Source organism: Crotalus tigris, unplaced genomic scaffold (genome assembly GCF_016545835.1).
Source record: "Crotalus tigris isolate CLP2741 ecotype Arizona unplaced genomic scaffold, ASM1654583v1 scf7180000017607.2124824, whole genome shotgun sequence".
NCBI classification, from domain to species: Eukaryota; Metazoa; Chordata; class Lepidosauria; order Squamata; family Viperidae; genus Crotalus; species Crotalus tigris.
Genome location: NW_024096509.1, coordinates 1270111 through 1297471, shown reverse-complemented (window position 1 = coordinate 1297471; position 27361 = coordinate 1270111). Strand labels below are relative to the sequence as shown.

General features: G+C 38.7%; 1 protein-coding gene across 1 annotated transcript in view; it reads left to right on the top strand.

The window, feature by feature from the left end:
* Positions 1 to 1145: 1145 nt before the first annotated feature.
* The window catches only part of GUCY1A2 (guanylate cyclase 1 soluble subunit alpha 2), a 182307-nt gene continuing 156091 nt past the window's right edge, over positions 1146 to 27361 (top strand). The window contains exons 1-2 of the mRNA XM_039322018.1: positions 1146 to 2835; positions 24430 to 24491. Of these exons, the coding sequence (XP_039177952.1) occupies positions 2530 to 2835; positions 24430 to 24491 (368 nt within the window). The 5' untranslated portion in view covers positions 1146 to 2529. The remainder of the gene's footprint in view (positions 2836 to 24429; positions 24492 to 27361) is intronic.

The window sequence follows — 27361 nt, the reverse complement described above, 5'->3', positions numbered from 1 at the left end:
TTCTGGGAGTTGAAGTCCACGAGTCATAAAAGAGCCAAGGTTGCCTACCCCTGGTATAGTCTATATTGGATCAGTGTTTGCAACATTGTACAACAGAAATCCTTACATACAAGCTTGCAAAATAAGTCATTTGAGTTAGTTGTGCTTTGCAGATGTGATCAGGGGATGAAAGGGAGAGCATTGAGGCACAGAGGCTGCAGCTTGCTTAAAACTATCTAGTGGGCCTGTAGAGAAGGCATGCAGTGAACGGGGAGATTTATGGTTCGACATTCAGTTTCTTAGTCATGGCAGTATTCTTGCTCTGCTAATTAACTGACATTATTTCACTAATAGTGAGCAAATGTCTGCAGCCATTAGCAGTGCAGCCTCCTGTGAAATTGATTATTTGATTATCACTTTGTATGAGCTATGTGGCTAAACCCCACTGGCATTCTTTGAGAAGATAGTTGCAGAAGTTGGTGAATGGGCTGCCTCTGAGGAACAGAAATCACATGAGTATACTTGGCTGCCATCTTGATTTTACCTTATGGATATCTCTGCTTTTAAGAATGCAAGATGATCCTTCCTGGATCAGATATTTGATGTGACATCAAAGGGGTCAAGCAGGTGCTTCTGTGGTTCATCTCCAACAGCTATGAGTTGGGATCATTTTGTCTTTGATCTGACGGCTGCATCTGACTATCAGCTCTGTTAGTAGCCATGGATAGAGTTGACTTCCATTAATTTGTTTTGGTCCCTTTTAAAGCTATCTGAGATGTGATCATTTTGGGACACCATATTTTCTAAATCGTTCATGTCTCTTTCAAGGGATGTCTTCAAATTTTAGGCCTATGACAGAAAATCACTTTTTTACTCCATTTTCCATGTTCCATGGATCCTTTGCACAATTGTATATATCTTCACTCCTGTAGCATTTAGCAACATGTGTGAACTAACTCTATTACCCAAATTGATTTTTTTTTCCTGATAGTGTGACAGCTTACTTGTGTGACTTAATGGGACTATCAAGCATGCCAAATGTGAAATGATTTGAAAGAACATCATTCAAATGCAGACTGCATCCTATTGGATAGTAGTTGATAGAGAAAGATCTCAGCCTAGTCAGAGCTAATTTACTGTAAGTCCCAATATTGTGCAAACGTGCCTTAGATAGTATGTTTACTTTGTGATTATATGTATTCTAGAACTCAAGCAGGACTGAGTAAACTATGCTTGAGTAAACATGACTTTGCTGTTTGACAATATGGATGAAGAAAAACATACAGGAGTTGTAAATTTATATTGCACAAGAGGCCAGGACTATAACAAGTGGATTAAAATTATAAGAAAGAGGTTCGGGTTACAGATTAGGAGGAACTGCAGGATGCACATGAAATAATGAGTATTCATTTCCTTAAAGTTTTTAAACAAGCTGCCAGACATCCTCAAGTACCATAGCAAGTGGGAGGGGCAGTTGGCTGCTTCCAAGTCTATGAATAGCATCTTCCTGTAAACCACTGTGGAAAGTCCAAATTCAAACGCAATTTGTGTTGATAAGCATTTGAAAGATATACATTCTATAAACTGTATCTTGATAATCCCAAATCAGCTAGCTTCCAGATCTTTTCTGACAACAGATAAAGTGGTGGTTCTTCTATAATAAAGCCCCATTTCCAATTACACAATCATAAGAAGCGTTAGATAAAACACAGATTGTACGTCTTCTTAAAAAGCTGGCATTCCTAGAGACACACCTACTTTCAGGTAAAGCCAGAATGTTCAGACCTTTACACAATACCTGCAAGACAACTTTATGGTACCTATATTTGTGTGTGGGGCAAGTGGGATAGAAGAACCCTTAATTACAGCACCCCAGAGGGCAAAGCCTACTTCCTTTGGACTGATTTTGAAAAGCTAAGCAGAATCAGAAGCAGCGCCACCGCCGGTACGTTCGTTCCTTCGGCCGTGTTGGACCATTCAGACATGCAAAAGCCTCGCTGGAGGTTGAAGCCTCCCGGGCGCTCAACGCGTGAACTAGCTTGCAGCTGACTCTTTGCCTGCCCCACCCCCGAGCGCAGAGCATCACCTCGGCTTCGACCTGCTGCGCAGCCCAGTTCTTGGCAAAGCCAGGCCGCGGGAGCCGGAGGAGCGACACAGATCGCGCTGCGCGGCCCGACGCTTCTCTTTTAAATTTGGCGACAGGCGAGGCGCACCTTCCCGCGGCGAGCACGTGACGCCCGGGGAGGCGGGGCGAGCGACCCGGAGAGGCAGGCGGCGGCGGCGGCGGCGGTGGCGGCAGCAGGGCCGGAGGAGGGAAGAAAGGGAGGCAGCGCCGGGCAGAAGGAGGGCAGCGGACGGAGGCGTCGCCTTTAAATGCTCTCGGCCGGGCGGTGGCGCGAAGGCAGCGCGTGTGGAGCCTCCGGGCGAGGGAAAGAGAAAGCGCTCCGATGCGCCCTGGACCATGAGCAGCCCAGCAGGCTCCGTCGCCCTGCGGGACACCCTCGCCGCTCTCTGAAGCCCTTCTCCGGCTGATGCTTCCTCCCCGCCAGCATGTCCCGGCGAAAGATCTCCTCGGAATCCTTCAGCTCGCTCGGCTCGGACTACCTGGAGACCAGCCCGGAGGAGGAGGGCGAGTGCCCCGTGGCCAGGCTTCTCTGGAACGGCAGCCGGAGCCCCGCTGCCCAGTCCGGGGCTACCACTCCGGTGGCTACCGCTCCTCCGCCGCCTCCGGAGGCTTTGGCGGCTGCGGCGGGTCCCCCTGGCCCGGCCCCCGCGGGCTCTCGGCGGGTTCCTCGCAGAAGGCGGGTCAACCTCGACTCCCTGGGCGAGAGCATCAGCCGCCTCGCCGCCCCCACGGTAAATGCGCCTTTTCGGGCCGCCGCGATCGCTGTGCGGGCCAGCCAGCCAGGTAGGCAGGCAAGGCAGGCAGGCAGGCAGGTAGGCGAAGCGGTTGGCGGGATGCCTACGCGCCCACCAGGAAGAGGAGGCTGATCAGGAGGAAAAGGAGGTCGGACCTCTCCACCCGGCGGGGCTGTTTTGGCGCTGGGCGCTGGACACGCGGGTCGAAGAAGCTCTGTCGCCGTCGGAATCTTCCAACCTGGGCTCGCTGCGGAAGAGGAGCGCTCGACCCGCCATAGACATTCCGTAGCACCCCGCCCCCCGCTTCGCCCACTCTTTTCGCGATGCGGACTTTCAAAGCGCGGCCACAGGTTGTCCCTGGCGCAGGTGTCGCCTTACCCGCTCCCTTCGCCCCCCCCCCTCTGCACCGCTGCCGATCCTCCCGAATCAGTTGAAGGGACTTCCTTTGGTTCCAGATGTTTGGGCATTACTCTTCCTACAGATTCCCACCAAAGTGGTCGGAAACATCAGGAATTTCCAGACCCTTCCAAGCGGCTTCATTCAGAATTTAGAGTCATTTCGGAGGATTCCCTTCTCATTTAAGCCTCTTGGTTTCTTAACGGAATTTTCCAAAGGCTGCCCCCCCCCCAATAACCTCCTCTTTTTTGTTGCATTTTCTTTGTTTCTCTCTAACTGCACACCAAAAAAAAGAGTTCCTTATGGGAGGAAAAAAAAGAGGGAATAAATATCACCTTTAACTGACACCTTTTAATTTGCAGCATTAAGTGCCTCCAGAAGACACACAAGGCGAGGAGGAATGCAATTCTGCTTCTGTACTTATTCCAAAATATTCGGTTTTTCTATTGCTCCCCTACCATCCTAGTGGAATTATTCTCTTGAGAAATCTCCCACACAAGCCCTACAGAAAAAGAACAGAAAGAAAAGAAAGCCTATAAGTTCAGACAGAGTTTTTTTTTTAATGAATACTTGTGGCACAGGAGTATTACTGTTTCACAGACTCCCCCCCTCCCAAGCTTCTATTCTGCACAGAAGCTTTCCAGAGAGCTCTATAGAGTTTTTCCTTGGTCTTCCTTTGCTATTTGCAAGACTCACAATGGCCTGTGAACGGTATTCCAACATTCCGTTCTCTGATTCTGCTGTGACACATATAATCTGACTCAGACGTTTGTGTTTATTTTCTTACCATGCTCTAGTGTTCTTATGAGAACACTGAGAGAACATGGCTTAGATGTTTACTTCCCATGAATCATCTTCCAATAGAATATAGTCCTTCTTTTCCTGTTTCCAAAGTTTATTTCACTTCTTTGGTCCAAGGGCTTGTTCCAGTTTCTCATACTTCTCATCAAAGGTAACTTAAGAATTTTCTCTACCCAACTTCATTCTTTATCCCATAATTGCTAGTTTCTGCTCATTTCCCCTGTCTCTCCAGTCTTGGCTGCTAATCCTTTCATTTATCGGTACATCCCTTTCCGACAGCGATCTTGGAAGTACTCTAATTCAGCTTGATCCTTTCCAGCTGTGGAGTCTTGTTGGGATGCCCTGGCTTCTACTCCTGACTGGAATTATGTTTTTTTCCCACCAGTAAAAAGTTTAAAGATGGAAAAGTAATTTGTTTCCCTTTATCTCTTGGCTATTCCATATTGTTTCTTCCAAGCTGCTTTGAGTTCTGAATTTGTTTGTTTTTCCTAGGGAAAGAAATAGCCAAGTACAGCTTGGTTACATACTGCTTTGCTTTATGTAATGTCATCAGTTTAGCCTGTACTCCCTAGAGATGTGCATTAGTCTCCTGAGAAAACTCCCATGCATAAGAAACTGCTCTTTGCTCCTTTAATTGCCATAGATTAAACTTGTTCATTGCAACTCTTGTAATTTTGCTCAACAATATCTGAGGGTTCCCACCATTTTAGCCCAGCTATTGGTTATTCTTGTGGCTGCAAGACTATGTTATAAAAAGCCAGTATGATGATTTTTAGAAGATACTACAGGAATCTCATCAAGATAGTAAAGAACCATAGGAAAGATTCTAGTTCCTAAGTGAGGCATTATCTAGAATGCAAAAAAGGAAGAATCTAAGAAATTAACATAATAGCTTTGCAGGAAGGAGATAAGGAAAGTCCTGGTCTTAGATTCCTAAAACATGGAACTTGAGAGGAATTCTGGAAGGAGTCATTATTTGGAATTAGTAAGTATTTATGCTCCTTCCAACCAAATGCAGGAGTAAAATGCCAGGCAGTGTCCCCCCACTTTTCATACTCTATTTAAACATCTCCTCCCCACTTCCAATCCCTTTTACCAAAAGTTAGCTGGTTTTCTGAGTCTGCTGAATATGTTTTAATTCTCATTGAGTTCCTGTGGGGTTTTTCCTTGCGATCTGTGTTTGGGTGTGCATAGAATATATGTATGTGTTGTGTATGTGTATGTACTATATACTATATGTACTACATACACATTATGTTCATATGTGTGTGTGTGTGTGTATACATGCATGTATGTATGTATGTGTGTGTAAACCCATCCATCCATCCATCCATCCATCCATCCATCCATCCATCCATCCATCTATCCATCCATTCATCTCCATCCATCCAGGTAGAATATAAACAGCTGGAGGAGGGCAATTCGGAGTAGGGAACTGGGAAATGTTTCTGCAACATTTCTCCTAATAAGGACTATCATAAGGGCTAAAAAATAAAATAGTTACAATTATACGTCACCTATACATAGTTCCAGAATCTGTTTTCAGTTATATAATTCAACCCTGGGATATGCCACTGCCTTCTTAGTAAAAGCCATTCTATCACTATTGTAAAGAGTTAGAACAAATGATAAAGCTATGGGGATTAGTTTAATGCTTGGTGCCTGTAGTCATCTGGGCAGGGACCAGATTAGCCCCAGTTTAATGTCTCTCTCCACCCCAAAGTTGTCATGCCCTTTTATGGTATATTACTGAGAAATCCGCCTTTACTGTACTTGAGGAATATTCAACAGTTTTTTGGTTTGATAGGAAACTTGAAACCAATCATATTAGAGCAATGGTATATATTTTGATGCTCTGACAATGAAAATAAAAACCTTTGTAGATAACTGCGCAAAAAGAATGGTCATCTTGGATAGCGATCCATAGTGCATCCATCATCTTCCATTTTATTTTGTGAAGCTTATTGCATACTATTTTATGAAGTGTGCAATATGTTAAAGGTGAAATTAGTACCTGTGAAAACTTTGAATCAATCTCAGTTGGGATTGAGGTTTTTTTTTTAAAATAAATCTATGCAATATCGATACATGTTGATCGATGGTGTCCAGAAGTGCAGATGTGACTTTTCCCTGCAGTGTTTGGATTTTCACATTATTGAACAATGCATGGTCTTTCCATGACCAACAGATCATAGATATTTACTTTAAGAGGTTCACTGATGTTTCATTCTGTTTTAGAATAATTTGTTTTGGAGGTAGTAAAATTATGAGGGTGTCAAAATTTTTCTTTTGAACATGGATAGAAGCCATTATATATGCCTGCATGGGTCAGATGCCAACAGTAACAAGTTGATAGCTTAATTCTAATTTCTGACTTCAGGCAGACGTATAGTAAATTATATTACCTTTACTCCCTTCCCTTCAAATATAATGGCATTTATACTGAAGTTTATTTTTAATGTTGACTTTTAATGAAATGTTTTTAGATGAGCTTTTTAAAAAAACTAGGCCACAAGGAAATTTTCAGGCAGTGAAATTTGGATAGTCCCATGTGGAGTGTGATTTGGCCAAAAGATATTAGAAATATTTTTAATGCCAGATATTAGAAGTGTTTATTTCAGAAAAGCTGGGTTGAATGGATCCATGCATGCTATTTTTGCTAGAGCTGAGAGATCGCTGTATAAAACAAGCTTATATTCTATGGCCCAATTTATTGCCTTTAAGTGATAGGAATCTATGTGATTTGTCAACTGTAACCAACTTCCCGATATTTTGAAAAGATTTGTATCTGAGCTTGGTTGCATTGTTAGCCTATCAAAGGAAAGGGTTCCATTTTGCTTTTGACATTTTCATTCTATTCATGATGAAAAGTTTATATTCAATAGGGTACATCAGGAAAGATAAGGAGAATTACCAATGAGCTGAAGAGAGAGAAGATTTTCTTTATACGCCTGTTAGATAGTTCAGTATAAATAGAATGTCATTAATTTGTTTCCCTCTTTCTGCATAGGCAGAGATCCATAGCTGAAGAATCCCAACTGACCTTTGTCATATTTTTGAAAAATAATTAAACTGCTTAATAAAAAAAGCAATGGCATAATTTCAGTGATTTTTGAACAATATATTTAAAGAGATCTGAAGAAACTTATTGTATTATTTCAAGTTCTCTAGCACTTACAGATTTAGTAATTATATTTTCACACATTGGGGGATCATTAAGCTAATTGTAACGTGATGATTTTAGAGATAGATGTAGATTTTCATATTCTGGGGAATATTTATATTTTACTGGTAATCTGATAAAACAAGCACAGATTAAGTCAGGAGCATTCCATTAATAGTTATGGTCTCTTAGTCTTTTTCTTGTTCTACTTCTCAGATTATAAATTGATTTTTCACATTAAGACTGAAACCACAGGCTTCTATAGCCTTTGTTTACAAGCCACTAACGTAAAGGTTTAGCTATTGCAACTTTGTGTCACTAGAAAGATTTCTTGGTATAGTTTTTCATTACATTTAATAATGATTTTTTTAGTTCTTTCATGTCTTAAAATTGCTTTATATGCTTACTGTAGTTATGAGTGCATAAAGTAAGCCATTTTTACTATTATTTGCCACCAATATTAAAATATAAAGCATCAAGCTGCTAGTTGTGATCCTGCTTTAAAGGGCAAACCTTAGCCTAGGTTGCATATTTGGGAAAATTATGGTTCGTAGCAAAGAGAAGGTGGCTAATTTTGGACTGTGTGAAATGATGGAAAAATAAGAGAAGGAAAATTCAACTTGAGTTTGTTCATGGCTTGATGCTATGTAGAAATTGAGCTAATAAGTTTTCAATGGAGGTGTGATTTGAACTGAGCACTTCTTAGTAATTCAATTGTTTAGTCAGTACGTAAGTTCTATTGTCATAGGTAATGTGAAATCCTGGCTGATTTATGCTATCCACTGAAACTTCCCCTTTGGGTTTAAAAGCTCAACTCAGTGGAAATAACTTGTAAATGAATGTACTGAGGACTACATTTAATAGCTTTAGGAGTTAAATATTGGTTGAAGAGGACAGTCAAAGACTGAACTGCCTCCTAAATATGTTGATATGATGTAAGCTCTAATGTATTTAATGTAGATTATTTCCAGATAAGCAAAAATAGAACAACACATAATTCTGTTTACAAAAGGAAAGTCTTTTAAATTCAGAAGACAGCGGATCTACTATGAAGTGAATTCTATTAACCACAACAGGATTTTCTTTTGAGTCCATGTGTTTAGGACTGGGTTCAAAGCTGCCTCGATGTACTAAGGACAAATAGATATTTTGTGGGTCTGGAGAACTTGACTGTTAAATTTTTTGCATGGCTAAATTTGGGGAGTGGAACTATGAGAAAATTGTCCTGGACCCACAAATGAAGGAGACACAGCCAAAGTATATCTCAGAATTTGAAGTGATCAGAGAGACAATTTTCATTCATAGCAGCAAAACCACTTTAACAAATATTATCTTGGGTTTCCTGTATCTCAGTTACTCGCCATTGACTTCAGTGAACAGAACAACAATAGAAAAAATTCATACTTGAGCATGGTAAGAAAAATGGGTGGACAGCTTAAACATTCTGCCTTTGTTGGATCTTCCATATATCTGCCTTGATATAGACACATAATGGGATAATATGTTGGTGTAATGATCTTTGTAAGCATCATATTGCTCCACAGTGGTGAGATCCAATAACATAAGTGTGCACATTTGATGTGGAATACCCCAGTTTCTTTGAGGCTGTTCTAGCTGGCCAGCGGCAGCATGAACAACAGTACATTATGTGAGTTGCAGGGCAGGAAGTAAACTCTGTTTACACTTCTCAATGCACATAAATTGTATTGAGGTTGGAAAACTCTAGATGACAATAAAGGATTAATGAATTTCTTTGCAGCTCAGATATGGTAACTCCAGTTATATCTATGAAGATGAAGGTTCGTTCTCCGAGCTTGTGGGTTGTTTCCAAACTTTTCGTTACCAGGCTGGGTAACATTTTCAGCAGAGTTTAGGGGATGTCAATGTCAGTGTTCTTCTGTTTATAAGGATTTTGTGTTATATCTATGCTAGTACAGATAGCCCCCAACTTACAAGTTCGTTTTGTGACCGTTCAAAATTATGGCACTGGAAAAAGCTACTTATGACCATTTTTTCACACTTATGAATGTTGCAGCATCCCCATGACCATATGATTTACATTCTGACTCACATTTATGATGGTTGCAGTGTCCCAGAATCATGTGATCAACTTTTGCAACCTTCTGACAAGCAAAATCAATGGGGAAACCAGATTCACTTAACAATCGTTGATTTGACTAATTTTACAACTGCAGTGATTCACTTAATAGATGTGGCAAGAAAATTTGTAAAATGGGACAAAGCTCACTTAACACATTTTGCACTTAGCAGCATAAATTTGGGCTCAATTGTGGTCATACGTTGAGGACTACCTGTATCTGAGGTTAAAGATGGACCACAAATAAAAACACAAATTAACACAAGTTAATATCTTTTGCTTTTATCTGCCCACCTTCCTTACATTGCATCCTTCATATAGAAAGCAATGAGTGGTTTTAGTTTCAATTTAAATCATTCACATCTGGAATGTATATAAGCTACATTCAGACTTGTTGAAAAGAAATCTCTACTGTGGTCTTTTTTAAGTTAAGATTTTGTTGCCTTTGTTTCTGATCGTCTAACTCTTACTTTGTGGCAGCGCAGTATTATGTGGCAATTTGCCATTGGACTTCTCATTTATGCATCATTGAATCCTGGTTTTGGGTGCAAAACAACTCATGAATGATCAAGAGATGCTTGATGGTATATGTGAACCAGTTCGAAACTGGGGACCAGTGCTTTCTGCCAGTCATGGTGGCAGTGCTCATGGAAAAGATTTGTTCTTGGCTGAATTTAGATTCTTTAGATTTTTCCACCTGCCATTCTCACTTAATTTAATAGAAAAGATACAATCCTTTTCACAGGAGAAATTCTCATGAGTGAATATCGGGTTCTTATGCCGGATATAAACTGATTTAAGATCTCATCTGCACTATCTGGGTTTGATTATGCAATATCTGATGCAATTATTTGCATCCTTGTGGCACAATTATTTGTGTCCTCCTCCCCCCAATATAGAATGTTATGGAAAGGATAGAAAGAAATAATGAACCAACTTTTCTGATAACAGATAGACCTAACTAAATGTTGTTTACATTTTAGATTTAAATCCAGCCATTATACCTCTGTACATTTCCATCCTGGCAAATAGAGCATGCTTTTATTGATTGTCTATTGTTCTGCAAATTTCCATGTCGTCTGTTCTTTGTTCTTAAACCTTTCACTCTTTACAGGATCTTATCAACTGCATCCAACCATGACTTTCTCAGTCTTTCTTTTCATCACAACTCACTCATTCTTTCTTCATGTATTTGTTTTGTGATGCATTTCTCATTCATACTTCCTCTATGACCAAACCAGCTCACTGTACTGTACTTGTTTTGTACTGGCCATACACTTCTGTATTCAATCTCCATTAATTCATTTATAACAGTGCTTCCCAATCTTGGCAAATTAAAGGTGAGTGGACTTCCACCCCCAGAATTCTCAGCAACGACTATGCTGGCTGTGGAATTCTGAGAATTGAAATCCATATACCTGGAAATGGCCAAGATTGGGAAATCCTGATATACAGGTAGTTCTTGACTTATAACCACAATCGGAACCAGAATTTCCATTTCTAAGCAAGGATGTTGTTAAGTGAGCTTTTATGCCAAGGTTGATAAGTGAACCACTGCAGTTGTTAAATGAGATGTTTGGTTGTTAAGTGAGTCCAGTTTGTCTCATTTACTTTGCTTGTTGGAAGCTAACTGGGAAGGTTGCAAATTGCGATCACATGACTTGGGGATGTTGCCACCATCATATATGCATGCCAGTTGGCAAATGCCTAAAATTTGATCATGTAACCATGGGAATGCTGTGATTGTTGTAAATGTGAGGACTGGTCATAAGTCACTTTTTTCAGTGCCAGCGTAACTTTAAATGAATGGTTTAAGTCAGGAACTACCTTTATTTCAGTGTCTCCCAACCTTTTCTATACCCTGCACCCCTAGAACACTTCTAATATATTCTCGCACCCCTTATAAAAGTTTGAAATAATGGCAACAAATTATGCACATACACAATAATTTTGAAAAGACAAGTTTTCGCACCCCTGGAATATTATCTCACATCCCCAGGGGGTGTGAGCAACCTTGGTTGGGAACCCCTTCTTTATTCCTTGTGACAGACTACATGTTATCTTTCCCCCTATATTAAAATATTTGCATCTATTTCCTCTTCTTTAATAAAACATTCTATCACAAATTCATCTATTTTTACTCTAGCCTTCCCCATTTATAAATCACTTGCAATTACCCACTTCATTTGCTCTGTCAAATCTGTCCACATTGGCCTTTAATACATCAGTTTTTTGATCATATTCCTCATTGCATCATACTGCAAGGTGTTTGACTTCTTAGCCTAAAATGTATATTATCTACATACAAAAGTACATGCACATACACATCCCAACTAGTCCACTTACAACATAATTACAAATATTTCTCAGTATTCATATAAATACTAAACCAAGGGACCAATACACCTCCTTGCTTTACTCTCTGCTTAGTGTTCATTTCTTAAGCAATCCATTTATTCTTGCATATGCTTTGCTTTCTTTTTAAACCCCCCTCCAACACTTTCACCATCTTTCGATAATATATTCATGTAAAACATTCCATAAATCAAGCATACTGTAAGTACTTTATTAAATAGTTTCTGGAAATGAACAAAAATAAAGTATCATTTCTTTTGTCAAGTTTATGTGTTTTTCAGGTATTATTTGCACAATTTCTGTCCAGATTAAAGTTACACTGCAGCATCTCAATTTTGCTGATTGCCACCCTTTGTAACCTTTTGATCACATCTTTCTGGGCGCACTTAAAAAAATGGACTCCCTTGTATTTTCTGCAATCACTCTTTCAAGTGTTCCCTTTCTACGGTACAACAAAAAATAATGTCATTCTTCTAATCCTCTGGAAAGAAACCTTCACATATATGTTGAACAACTCAAACAGCTCCTTGATAAGGAAACAGCTTGTCTATATTAAGATTTCTCCTGTTACAATTATCTACATTGGCAACTTTATTATTTTCAACATGCTCTGATCATTTATGACTTTTTTCATTGATTTTTTTTATTTTAGACATCAAAATTTGTAACATTTGGTTCAATCATACTCTTTGACATATCATTATTGGAATATCTTCTCCCAGCATTTCTTCACTTCCATGAAGTCCCAAATAACTTCATCCCTTTTAAATTTTACTTCTATTCTCCCAGCTTGAGGTTCCTAGTTTAGCTCCAGTCACTCACTTCCAAAAACAAATTTTTTCGTTTCCATCAAAATTAAGCCCCATTTTCTCTGCCTCTTTTAATATCAACTGTTCCATGGTCTCCTTGACTACACTGTTCACAACTGTGTCTACAGTCATTATGTAATACCTTTCTCCCATCTCGTTTTGCAGCAAACTGTGTCTTGTATTAATTTTTTTCTCAATCACTACTTCTTTCATTTCTTCATTTTATCAAGCGTCCCTTTTCATACTTCCTACATGTTTAACTGGTACTTTGAAACATACAGTAATTATTTTCATTCTGTTCCATTTCTGTGTTTTGTTTTCTTACATCCACACTCCCTGTTCATTCTTGGGGAGATGAATCTTTCTTCCAAATCATTTTTATATTCATTTCATTTCTTTCATTTTCTGTGACGGACTACAGTAAGGCGACAGTGTCCTAAGAAGGAGGGGGCACATTCCAAGGAGGGGAGGGGAGTGAGACTAGAGATAGCACAATTCAGAACTAGATTATAGGAAGGGAGATAGATCTAGGGTAGTCACTCACTAGAATATCCCAGGGTACATTCATTACCTTGGGGCAGTACATATAGGTTTATTCTTGCAAGATTCTGCCTATACAGTGTAAGCAAATAGAGCTGGACTTTGGCTGGATTGTTTTGTGTTGCTGTTGGGCTAGCTTGACAATTTCTTCCCTTTCCTTCCAGGACCATTTTCCCCCCAAGATCGCTTCTTGATACTTTTAATAATTGTCTGTTCCACATTTAGAACATTCCACCATCCTTCTATTATTCACTAATTCTCTTAGTCTTTTATCTTAAGGTGATCAAATGGTGATTTTTAGAGTTATATCCAGGTTTTTTTTCCAGTCAGGATAGAGCTGGAAAGAACCTTGGAGGTCTTCTATCCCAACCCCCTGATCAAGCAGGAGACCCTATACCATTTTAGACAAGTGACTGTCCAGTCTCTTCTTAAAACCCTCCAGTGATGAAGCACCCACCACTTCTAAAGGCAAGCTGTTCCACTGGTTAATTGTCCTCACTTTTAGGAAGTTTCTCCTTGACTCCAGGTTGCTTCCCTCCTTGATTAGTTTCCATCCATTGTTTCTTATCCTGCCCTCTGGTGCTTTGGAAAACAAGTTGACCCCTCTTCTTTGTAGTGGCCCCTCAAATACTGGAATATTGCTATAATGTCAGCCCTAGTCCTTCTTTTCTTTAGACTAGTCATACCCAATTCCTGCAATCGTTCTTCATACGTTTTATTCTCCAGGCCTTTAATCATCTTAGTTGCTGATCTTTGTACTTTTTCTCAAGTCTCAACATCTTTTTGTAATGTGGTGGCCAAACCTGGATGCAGTATTCCAGGTGTGGCCTTACTAAAGCTTTATAAAGTGGTACTAATACTTGACTTGATTTTGATTCTATGCCTCTGTTAATACAACCAAGGATTATATTAGCTATTTTGGTTGCTGCCACACACTGCTGGCTCATATTTAAGTGATCGTCCACTAGGACTCCAAGATCCCTCTCACCGTTACTGTTTCTGAGCCAGGTTTCACCTTCTCTATACGTGTACCTTTGGTTTTTCCTGCCTAAGTGTAAAACCTTGTGTTTCTCCACATTAAATTTCATTCTGTTGGATAGGGCCCATTGTTCAAATCTGTCAAGATCTGTTTCAATCCTGAGCTTGTCTTCTGGGGTGTTGGCTATTCCTGCCAACTTTGTGTCATCTGCAAATTTGATGAGTTCCCCTTCTATTCTCTCATCTCAGTCATTTATGAAGGTATTGAAGAGTACTGAACCTAAGGCGAAACATTTTGATACCCCACTACTTACTTCCCTCCATGTAGATGTAGTACCATTAAGGACAATTCATTGAGTATGGTTTCTTTTCTTTCCCATTCCTTTTCCTTATCTTCCTTGAGGGAAAGGGTAGTTCCTCCAGCCATAAAAAAGATGTCTATGCGCTCCCTCCTCAAGGGGCTGTTGTTAATCCAGGACAATTTTAATGTAGTATCCAGACTTTTTTAAATGAAATTTGTTGAGTAGATAGTTGGGCAGCAGTCTCCAAAGTTTTTGGAGGAAATGGACTATCTGGAACTGTTTCAGTTGGGATCCAGACCAAGGCAGAGTAGAGTATGGAGTCAACATAAATTTGTTGGTGATCTTTGATGGAGTTAGGATGTAAGTGATCCAGAGTCCAGCTTTGATTCTGCACATGTGGTGGGCCTCAGGGCTTGATGCTCTTATTCTTCCTACTTACCATCTACACGTCAATTCAGGATTTGGTAAAATCATTATGCTGTTCATACCTAACTGTATGTCACAACCTTGAACTGTCCAAGTGATGCTAATGATGTTCTATCTCAGTGTCTCAAAGCTCTGCAAGGCTGGATGAGAAAGAACAGACTCAGGCTCAGTTCTGACAAGATCAAATGGCTGTGGCTGTTTGAAGTTTTTGGACCTGAAGACTTTCTGTATCTAGACTTGTATGGAGAACCACCTCTGCATTTGAGAGTGGTATGTGGTCTATTGATTTTCTTAGACTGACCCCTCTTCCTGAAAGAACAGACGGCACTGTAGGCCAAGAGGGCTTTTGCACCAAGTCTTTAGTCATTTGAAGCTATCACATCATAAGTTCTTATACTTTCACATAGAAGGATAGAAAAAGTGCAGATTCTTGTGATCTTTCTCCATATGCAACATTCCCTTTAATAGTAAAACCAACATTGGTCCTTGTTGGTATATTTGACCACAAACATAATAAAATTCCATTCCCCCCTCCAAATATTTATTCCATGCCAGCTAGAATATCTGACTTCATTGCAGCCAATATTCTGTTACCTGCACTTCATCAGTTTGAACAAAATAGAACAACAGAATTGGAAGGGATCTTGGTGGACTAAATTACTGAGTGATTGATGAAGAAAAGCAGATATCTCTTTCATTATGGAAAGGGGGGAGCAAGCTTACTGGAAATTAGAAATCATATTTCACATTGTATTACTTTTGAGCAATGAAATTGGCTGTTGTCAGCATTTGTGAAAACCTGTAAATCACATGACTAAGCAGACAATTCTGCAAAGACAAGTATTAATTGGCAGTGAAAAATAGACTCTGTGCAAGTTGTGCCTTTACCATTACAAGTCCAAAATGGGTGAGAAGAATTCATCCCAAGTAGTAAAAAAAAAAAAAAAGAAAAGAAAGAAAAAAGAATTGGTCTTTTTAAAAAAAATTGCACTGCGTGGACATTATTTAATTTGAATATCAACCAGAATCTGTAATGTAAAGAAATAATTTGAATGCAAAATAGAATCAATCACAAAGATGCCATTTAACATTAAAACCACAGTAAAAATTTGCAAGATGATTTTGCACAACCAACATCAACTTGTTTTTGATTATGGTCCGTAAATAATGCTAATTCATAGTGATGAAATGCAGTTTTGTTTGATCCACATTTCTAAATGATTTGACTTAATGTGATGGAAAATGTGAGTAGCACATTTCTCCAAATCATGGCATATACATGGAATTCAGTTGCATACAATCTGCAGATTTTAGAGAAAAGTTTAGTAGAGAAGTCTGTGTATTAGAGAAGTTTGGATATAAAACATCTTGGGAAGTATTGACTCTGTTGGTTGGTCAGTCTGTCTGTCTGTCTGTCTCTCTATCTACCCTCCTTTCACCTTTGTTATTTTTTTACAAATAACTCAAAGTGATGAACATATCCAACTCACCTTTCTGTTCTTATTTTTCCCCACAACAGAAACCATGTGAGGTAGGTTAGACTGGAAATGAGAGGGAGTGACCAGCAAGGTCACCCAGATAGCTTTCATGGCTAAGGAGAAATTAGAACTCATGGTCTCCTGCACTCTAGCCTGGTGTCTTAAGCACTAGACCAAACTGGCTCTATTTATGAATTTATTGCAGGAATTTATTTTGAAAGACTCATGTATTAAAGAGAATAGGTTTTGTTGGATATGTATGAAACTAAAATTGAATGGAAATAAATGAAGTCACCAGTCTCTATTAATTCAAAGAGCTGCTTTTAAAGTATTTTTTTTAATCTAGAAAATAAAATTTGAGTTGAAAAATAAACCTCAGCTTTGAACTGAAACTAAAGATTGATCATCTTGCATTAACATCTAATTAAATAACTGATTCTTTCATTATTCACAAAGATTGATCACTTCTGCATGTACTTCTTTGGTTTACATCATACAGAAAGCAGAAAACTTCTGTGGTTACTGAGTAAAAAAATTGTGAGCTCAGCCTATTTAGTTTTAGCAGTGTACATCATATAATCTGAATTGTATGTGTCACAATACATTTATCTTCCTGCAGGAAATGATTTCCCTCCCAACTACTTGTTTCACTAATTTTACCTTTGTCCCTTTGGTTATATTAGCCAAATTTAATTACATTCTTGATTCCAGTATAAATCACGATGACAGCTCAGTGTTTGAAATTTACTTTTCTCTCTCTCTCTCTCTCTCTCTCTCTCTCTCTCTCTCTCTCTCTCTCTCTCTCTCTCTCTCTCTCTCTCACACACACACACACACACACACACACACACACACACACACACTAGACAGATTTTTGAAATAAAGAAACCTGATACCTGGAATAGAGTGAAGTTCAGTAAAAATCAAGAGTGGATCCAGAGATTGGTGTCAGTGGGACTATAATAAATAATTTTGAACATACAGCTCATGATGGGGACAGATTACTAGCCTGATCTCTTTTTTTTAATTTTAACAACAGTATTTAGAACCTACCCCTAAATGCGAACAGATCAACATATTAAACCTGCCAGATTTATTCAGCATTACTCATTCATTCTATTATGTTTATCTCTATTTGTGATATCATCAGTAAGCCTTTGATATAGAACATGTGGTGGTTTGATCAAGCCTTTGATGTAGGCTTGTTCAAGCTACTACAAATCCTTTCAGAATGATTTCATTTAGTTAACTCAAAATCTCTGCCACACAAAACTTCCTTTTACAGCTGTGAGAATGCCTTTGGTATTGTGATCATATTGGTTTTTGTTTTAAAAAAGACATTGCGTCTGTGGGCTACCGTGCCTAGATACTTTAAGACAATGTCAGAGGTCTCCTCTTTCCTTTTATCTTAACAATTTTTCTAGGAAGTAAATCAAAGTGGAAGAGTAATTTATAACTCAACATTTATAGGTGGGAAAACCTAGGGGTAGAATTAGTACATCCGACTAAGCTTGGTCAGGTGGCCATGATATTGTTAAAGTATTCTGTGCCTTGCAGTATTGTGCAGGCTCACCTTATGTTTCAGGGCATTTTCCAAATCCAGAAAATGGGTTAATTCTGTAACCAGGTCATGCAGTTATTAGCACAACATGCAGTTTTGAACAAGCATTTACCTGGGTAGAAAAATAATATTTTAACCATTACTGTATTGCACTCATATCCCTGATAGATTCTGGATTATTAAAAAATGTTATCCCTTCATCATATATAATAATGTAATGTAATTTAATGTAATGTAATAATGATATAATAATATAATATAATAATATATAATATAATAATATATAATTAATATAATATAATATAATATAATATAATATAATATAATATAATATAATATAATATAATGTTATTTATGAAGTTATGGCAAACATACACACCTTCCTTCTCCAATTTTCCCCACAACAACAGCTACTCTGAGCTGATATCAATTGAAAGAGAATGTCTGGCCCAAAGTTATAATAAAAATATAAGGAAAATCATGCTCCCTCTACTTCTCTGTGATGTATCATAATGAAAATACCTGGATGAGGATAGAAATTTTTGGCAGGAAAGTGTCCCAAGTGGTTTTGTTCGGAATAAGTTTTAACATGTTTTCAGAGTTTTGGTGCAAACTATTGTGTTGACACCAATCATATAGTAGCTACTTTTTCTGCATAAATGAATTTTTAGATTAAAATTATCAAATTTATAATAGTGAATTCACATAAATAAAATTTACATAATACATAATACCTATGCATTTCATATACAGTGCATATTAATGCAGGCAATCTTCAATTTATAACCATTTGCTTAGTGACTGCTCAGGTATAGTGCAGGGGTAGGCAACCTTGGCTCTTTTATGACTCATGGACTTCAACTCCCAGAATTCCTGAGCCAGCATGGAAGTCCACGAGTCATAAAAGAGCCAAGGTTGCCTACCCCTGGTATAGTGGCACTGAAAAGAGTGATTTATGACTGGTCATTACAGTTATGACTGTTTCTGTATCCCCATAGTCACATGATCAAAATTTGTCTGCTTGGCAACCAGGATGCATTTACAATGGGTTCTGAGGTTATGCGATTGCCATTTATGACTTCCCAGCTGGCTTCCAAACATCAAGGGGGGAGAGCTATTTTTGCTTAACAACTGTGTGATTCAGTTAACAACTGCAGTGATATACTTAACAAGTATGGCAAAAAAGGCATAATATCTGGTATGACTCACTTAACAACTGCTTAGCAATGGAAATTTTGGTCTCAGTTGTGGCCATATGTAAAGACTACCTGCATTGGGCAATCACTTGGTAGAATGTGTATGTTGCTTTGCTGTTTTAGAACCAATTTGTGGGTTAAGGAGGTTGACAAGCTTCTATAAAAACTTGTTTTGATTAACTATATTTTAATCTTCTTGTCCTGTTTGTATTGGAGGCACCATTTAAGGCAGAGGTCCCCAACCTTTTGGGCACCAGGGACCGGTTCCGTGGAAAAAGGTTTTTCTGTGAACCAAAGAGTGTGTGGTACCGGTCCATGGACTGGGGATTGGGGACCCCTGATTTAAGACACTTCTTGGTTGAAATGATTAGTCAATGACATCACTGTTGCCTGGGGGACACCGTGGGGGTTCCTTTCATGTCCCTGTCAGAGAGTTGGAATGAATAGCAGGAGCCCACCCCATCACGCAGCAGCTCTTGGTCTCGAACATGGGCTTGCTAACTTTCAACCCAGCTGTCATGGTCCCGACTAATGAAACACTTCAAAGAACCTCCAGGCATGTTTATCCTAAAGCCTTTATTAACAGTGTTACAAACTGATGTCACATCATGGAGGTTTATGCCAGAATCTGAATTCCTCTTGCTGGCATTTAACTTTTCTTGCTAAACCCCTCCCTTATCTTGCAGTCACAAGTCACATCTTCCAATTAGCCCAGAGGGCAGAGATTCACTTCCGTTCCTTTTCCCAGGCTTTTGTTATTTCCCCTCCCTTTTCTCTGTCATCTGAATTAACTCTAAAAATACCAGACAGTTCTGCATATTTTGTCAAAGCAAGAATATTCAATATTAGCAGCGTTGATACCAGCGTGCTAACTGCATGAGCCACTCTGCTCTATCTTAAGCTTTATATCATGCCTTGTTTCTATCATGGAACTCAAGCAGTTCCATACAAAATGTCTCTTGTAGTCTCTCATTCAGGTCTGGTCTATTTTATTTCAGCAGAGGAGTTTCTTCCTGTATCATGAGAACACCTGGTTCTCTGGAATTTGAATATTCTCCAGTTGAACTTTAGAACATTCTGTGTTTCTGCTCTGATCAGCTCAACTATCATAGCAAATAGTAAAACTAAAGAGCAGTTTGATTTTCCTCTTTTTAAAATGTCTTCTCTCATAATCACCAAAAGTAACTTTTCTAGATGGCATTGCTAGGATCTTCAGTACTTCAACAGCTGGGGTGCCATAAGTGCATGCCTGGAAGCCCTTGAGAAAAGAAGGAAGGACAATTCTGGGTACATTTTAGGGATCCAAGTTCACTTTAGTCTAATGACCATGTAATTTGGTACATCAAACACACCCACGTATCTTTTCCAATCTTGGGTCATGCAGGAAAATGTCCAAGGCTAACTTATATAGTGGCAAGAAGGTTTTGTTTTATCTGTGCCCAGGATAAAACTGGAAAGGGAAGCCATTTTGAAAATAATTTGCAGGTGGGCCTAATGGAAAAGCTTGAAGAAAGAGGGACTATTACTCTTTGTGACATAAAGGCAGGAGATGGGAACAGATAAGACATATCTGAATAAACTGCTAGGTTTTTTGACTTTGTAGGTACTGATTTTTACCATTACTGGGATTAACTGCATCTGCTATTCTATTCATGGCTTATTCTTGACTTCCTGTGAAAGCTGCAGACTGAGGGATGAAAGTCTTATACAGAGATTTATTGCAGAGACTTGGGTGATTACCTGACATTTGTAATTCTGTGCTAGACCTAAGTGTCTCCCTCATAGAAATGAAGGAAACATATGATTAGCTTTTTTCAGCCTGCCCCTCCAGTTTATTTTACTTACAATTCTATAATCTTAGGCAAGCCTGGTGAGGCCATATCTGGTGCCTCCTAGATGTCAAATGCTCCAGTTTCATAATGTCTATAAATTACAGTTGTGCGTTATGGAAACTGAAGACCAATTAATTGGGAGAGCAGCACATTGGGGAAGTCTCTGTTAATCAAATAGGCAAAAAAAAGAGGATTGTTGAATATCTTAAATATAGAAATCACGATTACATCCAGCCAGGAAGAAAATCTCCCTCTTGCTTCTATCCATTACAGCCTCCTGCTTTTTTTTAATTGCAAAGATATCTGATTGGAAACCTGAAAATTCAGGGAATCCAAAAAGTAGATGAAGGTAGATTAAAAAAAGTTACAGTGCTGGAAAGCAGGTAAAACACAGTCAGTGCTTAAGGAAAATTGTTTGTATTTTGTGGGGGTTAAATGAATGTTGCTTTTAAATCTTTTATTCTGATGGTGCAGAAGCTGGCAGCTGGTCAAACTGACCCTAGCTTTCAAGATGAAAGGCAGTTTATTGGTGGTTTAAATTTTAGAGATGAACTTCATGTTCTTTATCCATTCATTTCTTCACAGTATGAATCAGCGTGTTGTGTTGCCACAAAATTGTCTTTTCTTTTAGCTGCATCCAAGGAGAATTTCTACCCTATCAGGTCCTTTCGATTTAAACACCTGCCTCTCCAAATGGGAAAGTGTGGTTTCCTTGTGTGTGGCCTTATTTGGATGGAGCTTTTGTTAATTTCTTTTGTGAGAGCACATCGGATTCTTTTTAAAGGTTTCTTGAGAGGGTAAATTTGGCTCCTACTGAGAGCAGGTGTAATTGCTTGATGCAGAATTTAAAAATGCAACTTTTAAAAAGACTTAAATGTATTTTCTCCTTTTATTTTTCAAGTGTAGCTAAACTGCCCATCACAATGCAGGTAAATTGCTAACGTCGATTTCTACTAATTGTGGACTCAGCGTAGGGATGATATCTGTCAGGCCCAAAAACCGAGATGACGTGCTAATTCTGCCAAACTGAGTTCTTTTTGTTTCCTCACCTATAGACAGAATCTTGACAGACTGAGGACTCTATTATCTGTATCTACCATATTCACCGGAAACTATTAAGTAGTTTCACCCTCTTCTCTCACACAAAATATCTGGACTGAATTGCCTCTTACTCCTCTAGACTGCATCCCCTCCCTTCTTGGAATTTATCTCCTTTCTATATTCCATCACATGATGAGAAATCGTATGGATTGTCTGCATTTATGTGCTGCTGTTGTTAAAGATAAATTGTGGTTGATCAATCGTGGGAGTTGAAGACCACACCGCTAATCATTGCCTTGGTTAAGAAACAGTATAATAGTAGAATACTGTAACAGACAGATTATAAAATGTCAGGAAATAGTCTGTGACTCTGGTGGTAGTGCCGTCTGATCTAAATTTGCTTTTTGAAACTGGGTGTGTGTTTTTTGTTTACTCAAGACTGATATGATCTTCAGGCACCAAGAAGGAAGAGAAGCAATGTTTACCTCTCCAAATGTAGGAGTTGTTTTTCTTGTAATTTCCTTCTAAATGTGCCTCTTCTTTAGAAGCAATGGAATGACAGTGGTATATTGTTTCCATCCAACAACAATCATAGACAAGCCTTCTGAATAGGGACTTGTGCCCTTTCCTTTTACTCACATTCAAATCTATAGTGGATAAGGATTAATGTTTTGGAAATAGAGTGGTAATGCAAAATAGTGAGGTTGTTTCGTGCAGATGAATAGGTCTGGACTCCTCCTCCTAGGATTTGTACTAGAGGTTTTGTGAATTTATTTCTCCAAAGCTATAAGTTTCAGCAATTGTGCTGAAAAGAGGTTCCATTTGTCTCTGCAGTCCTTGTGTTAGGAAGTTTCTGATGCTGGAGGCAGATCATCTGTTACTGGGAGAGTGAGTAATTTGCCTCATCGCAATAGTGCCTCAAGTCCCAACATTATACAATTTTGCTAAAAAAATGGTGGTTATTTACTGTTGGGGAGAAAACAAAGGGTTGTATTCTATTGGCATGACAAAATAACTTGCTTTTGTTGCCAAATTATCCCACTTGTCGAAGACCAGTGAGATGGATTCCAATTTGTGTCTTATGAAGTCATCTGGGAGCCTCTATATTACAGCAAGCATCCAGCCATACTTGGTTGACCTCAGAAAAAAAGCAGGGTTGGAGCGAGTTAGAAATTAGACAGAGACCAGCAGGAAATTTCATAGCTGAGCCTGGTTTAAAAAGCCATCTAAGAAGATAGTGGCAAACCATTTTATACTGTTGCCAATAAAATTATATGGACTTTTCTAAGAAATCAGCAGGAGTCAAGCTTGACTTGAGGGAATCTTTATCTTTTATATGGATAAGGTTATAATCTAAAAACCACATGAAATGCTGCATGCAGAAATTTGTCTTCTATGTTCCTACAGATTTTCTTGTGAAAGAGGCTTCCAGATATCTGTTTCATTGTTAGGGTTGTTTGGAATTTCTTTATAATTCCTTTTTGATTTCAAGTGTTTTGAGCTTATGCATGCATAAGCAAAGACTCCTGGGGTCTCCATCACTTTTCACATCTTTCTTCATTGTCTCTGCTTCTGACCTGGATAGGAGTTCTCTTCTAAGAGGGTTTAACGGAAGCAAGGGTTAACCTTCCTTTCTGAGCAGATGGACATATTTGGAATTATGAGAGGATATTATGGACATTCACACCAAATGGCCACCATTGCTGCCAGAGACAAGGTCATTATTTCAACCTTCCAACTTCTTTCCCAGATGCTCAGTTTCATCCCATCGTTTCCTTTTTTTTCTAGGCAGGTTGGTAACATTTAAAAAGGCAAGATTGGGCTATAATACACCCTCTGTTTTTATTTTATTTTATTTTATTTATGTTATCTACTTGGAATGGTTGATGCAGAATTCCAAAAACAGTTTTATAAATGAAGACTGTGATAGATACACTTTTCAGCGCAGTAGACCTCGTTTCATTTATGCTTTAAACAAAATAATCTTTGTAAAACAATTCAGATGGCAAAGGGAGCCTGGCAGGAAACCTTTGAGTTGAGTTCCACTATCACCAAGTTGCCTACCTGTGAGTTGAAATGTGAAAAGTTACTGATTTTGCCAGTAAGAACAGGGCAACCTTCCACCACTGTAAAATGATAGAAAAAACGGTATAATGTCACTGAAAATAATGCAGAAGAAACTTTCAGCACTGCGACTAGTCTTGAGAGACTTAGTTGAGAGCAAACGTGTGGTGAGATGTATAAGCTTGGCCCCAAGTGACTAGCATAATATTCTGTACACATCATGTTTTCCTTTTGCAGCTTTTTGTATTTGGTTACACTGATGCTAAAGAAACTGATTTAACGGAGGACTAAAATATCAGGAAGAGTCTTGAAATATTGATGTGTTTGTTGAATAAAAACAGCTTGCTACTTCTGGGCAGCTTTCTTCACATTTCTCTGGAGGAGGCACAACAGATGTGGAAGGGGAAGAAAAAATATGTAATTGGAAAAATATACATTAGATTAAGCAATAATATCAGTAGTCACCTCTGTTCAGACACCATGCTGAGAGCTAGGCTGACTGAGAAACTGCTGATAACATTTTTATTATTATTTCTTTGTTTATTCTGTAGCCACAGACCATAAGGCAGACTCTCCAGAGGACACTACAACATTATGAGCATCAAGTTATTGGGTAAGTAGAACCGATTTCTTCAAAACTCCAAAAGGAGTATAGAGATAGATCAGTGAATGGGTAGCTATAAAAACTAATTGCTGATTGCCAAGATATTGCCTTATGGTAGCTTTACCAACCAGGTGCCCTTAAATTGAATTAGGAGTAGGAATTCTGGCAATTCAATTAAAAAAAATCCAAATGAGTTTCTGATTGGAGAAAGGTATAAATGAGATATGTTCATACAATGTACTTAAGAATCTATTGACTATTGCACAAGTTGTCAAGTTTGCCTGGTGATAACCCTTTTGAGTTTTTTTGAGAGATGTAAATCCAGCCAATTTAGTCAATTTATGGTTTAAACCATTTGTATATCCAAAATGGATTAATTCAGGAAACAAAGTTTGTGATGCAAAGACAGTCATGATGCCCTAAGATGCAACACTTGAGCGGTTTCATAGAAAGTTGTTGGTGCGAAAACAATATTTTGTTTATGTAGATTTTATTTATTTCAATAGGATGTAGGAAGTACATTTTTAATGTATCATTAACACGTACTTCATTGACAATTTTTGTAATACCTTTCTTCAATCCCAAATAGATCTGTCATACTCTTTTTCTTTTCTTTGTTTTATAATTTTGTAAGGAAATAGTGAAACTCTCTCAAACTAAGCAACAAGACTATGATAAGCAATTAAAAATTTGACCTTTTCCTTGACACAATAAAACATATTGATGCAAAAATTTAAGGAAACTGCTGCCAACATACCCCCTCTTCGTTTTTTGTTCCATTTTGTGCTCCTTTATAGTTCTTCTCTATGCAGGGAACTGTGCACTAAGACATCATGCCATAAAGATTGTACCACTTAGGTTCAAAACGTTTCAGGGAGGCTCATGCAATGCCCTTTAAATACTTCTAAATACTTTTGTGGTTGGATTTAATATATTGTTCTAAACCAGTGGTTCTCAACCTTTTTAATGCCGCAACCCCCAACCGGTCGTAAGTCGAGGACTACTCAACCGGTCATAAGTCAAGGACTACTCAACTGGTGCAGCACCGTTTGCAGAATGGGACTTTTGGTGGGCTCAGCAGGGCAGAGACAGCCTGGACAATTCCTATTGGCTTTTGAAAGCCAATAGAATTAGACTCTATTCAAGAGAGTCTATTCTATTGGCTTTCAAAAGCCAATAGAATAAAAGGGAGTAGCACAGCTAAGGAAAAGGGGAAAAAAATGGCGGACTGCGTTGTTTGGCGACCCCCGTGAAATGGTCATTCGACCCCAAATGGGGTCCCGACCCACAGGTTGAGAACCACTGTTCTAAACTTTCCCTTCAATCTTACTGGAATTTTTAAACAGCAGTGGCTAGCAGGCAAATGAAGTAAAATGTCACACACATTTTCCTTTCTCATTCCAGGCCACAAGCAATGGGAGGGAATAATATTCACATTAAAGTAAGCTTTGAAGAAAATTATTTTTCCTAGAACCTATTTACAATCTAGTTTAGGGGAAATTATCACCTGCTCTATTTATTTATTTTTTTACAGTAACTTGCCACGATTCTTCAATAAATGAACAACCAAAAAAGTTGCAGTAATATATTCAATAATTACAACTCATTCAATGGATACCTTGCCATAACTACTTTAACTAATGTTACTATGAATAGAAATAACAACAATATTTACCCTTGGATAGTCCTATTGAGTCGTGGGGTCAATATTAACCACTTCAGAGAACCCTGTATTAATTAAATGCAAATACCAATTAAGTGCAAATACCAATAGCTCCTTTAACAATATCCAGAATCAGTAATAAATTGGCAAGAAGTTGGCTTTACCTTGGAAGTCTCTGCTATTATATCTCACATCTCTACTGCAGAGGTCACTGTAACAGTGCCCTATGATATCATCCAGCCTTCTTTTGAGTCTGTGGAGTCTGAAGAGGTAGACAGGGTAGTGTGAGACAAGCAGCAGAGGCTGGATTCACCACCTCTCTGACTTACTTGAATTGCCCAGGAAAGAATAGATATTTGGATTCAAGGGATGGGGAATACTTCTTTAGAGGAGGAAGTTTCACTGACTGTCTTAAAGGCTATGTGCTGCCTCTGAAAATATCCTCCATTTGGAGGTTGTACAAGCTCTCATCTGGTCTCTAACCTTCTGATCTGCAGGAGGGTTGTTGAGAAAGTGATTGGGATTTGTCCATAGAAGAACTTGGAAGATGCAGATTAATTGCAATCCTTCCAGTTGAGTTTCAGTCTTCAATCTTCAGTCTTCAGTTCCATTAATTTCTTTGTAGATAAGCTGCAGCAGGACTTAAAAAGAAAAGACGGCAACCCTATAGTCCTGCTAATTCTTTAGCAGGACCGGAGCGCATCTAGTAGGACTGGAGAACATCCAGTACCATTAGATCATAGTATTCTGATCCAAATATGAAGGATTGGAGTGAGATTAAATTTTCTTCAGATGGAATAACTGCTGTCTAGACAGTGGTTAGACACAATAAAACTCCATTTTTAGTTCTTGGTAAGGTCTAGAATTTTTTTTCTCCCATTGGACTTACAGCTTTTACTGGAACAGTAGTTGTATATAACAGAGAAAGAGAGTCTTCAGCTTGTATGCTAGATGTTGCCATTTTTGCAACAGGAGTTTTGGCAAAGTCACTCATGCATTGTCTCTTGGTGGGTTGGCTGGGCTTTAGGACAACCTTCAAAGACTACCCAGAAATCACAGCTCACCTAAAACACAAATGTCCAATTGTTGACAGACCTGGCCCAGTTCAACAGAATCACAGTCATTTTGCAGGAGCTGGTAGTAGGTTTCTGGATGCAAATCAAGGTACTGGTTTATATAGCCCTTCTAGGTTAAAGTCCTCATATTTTCAGGACAA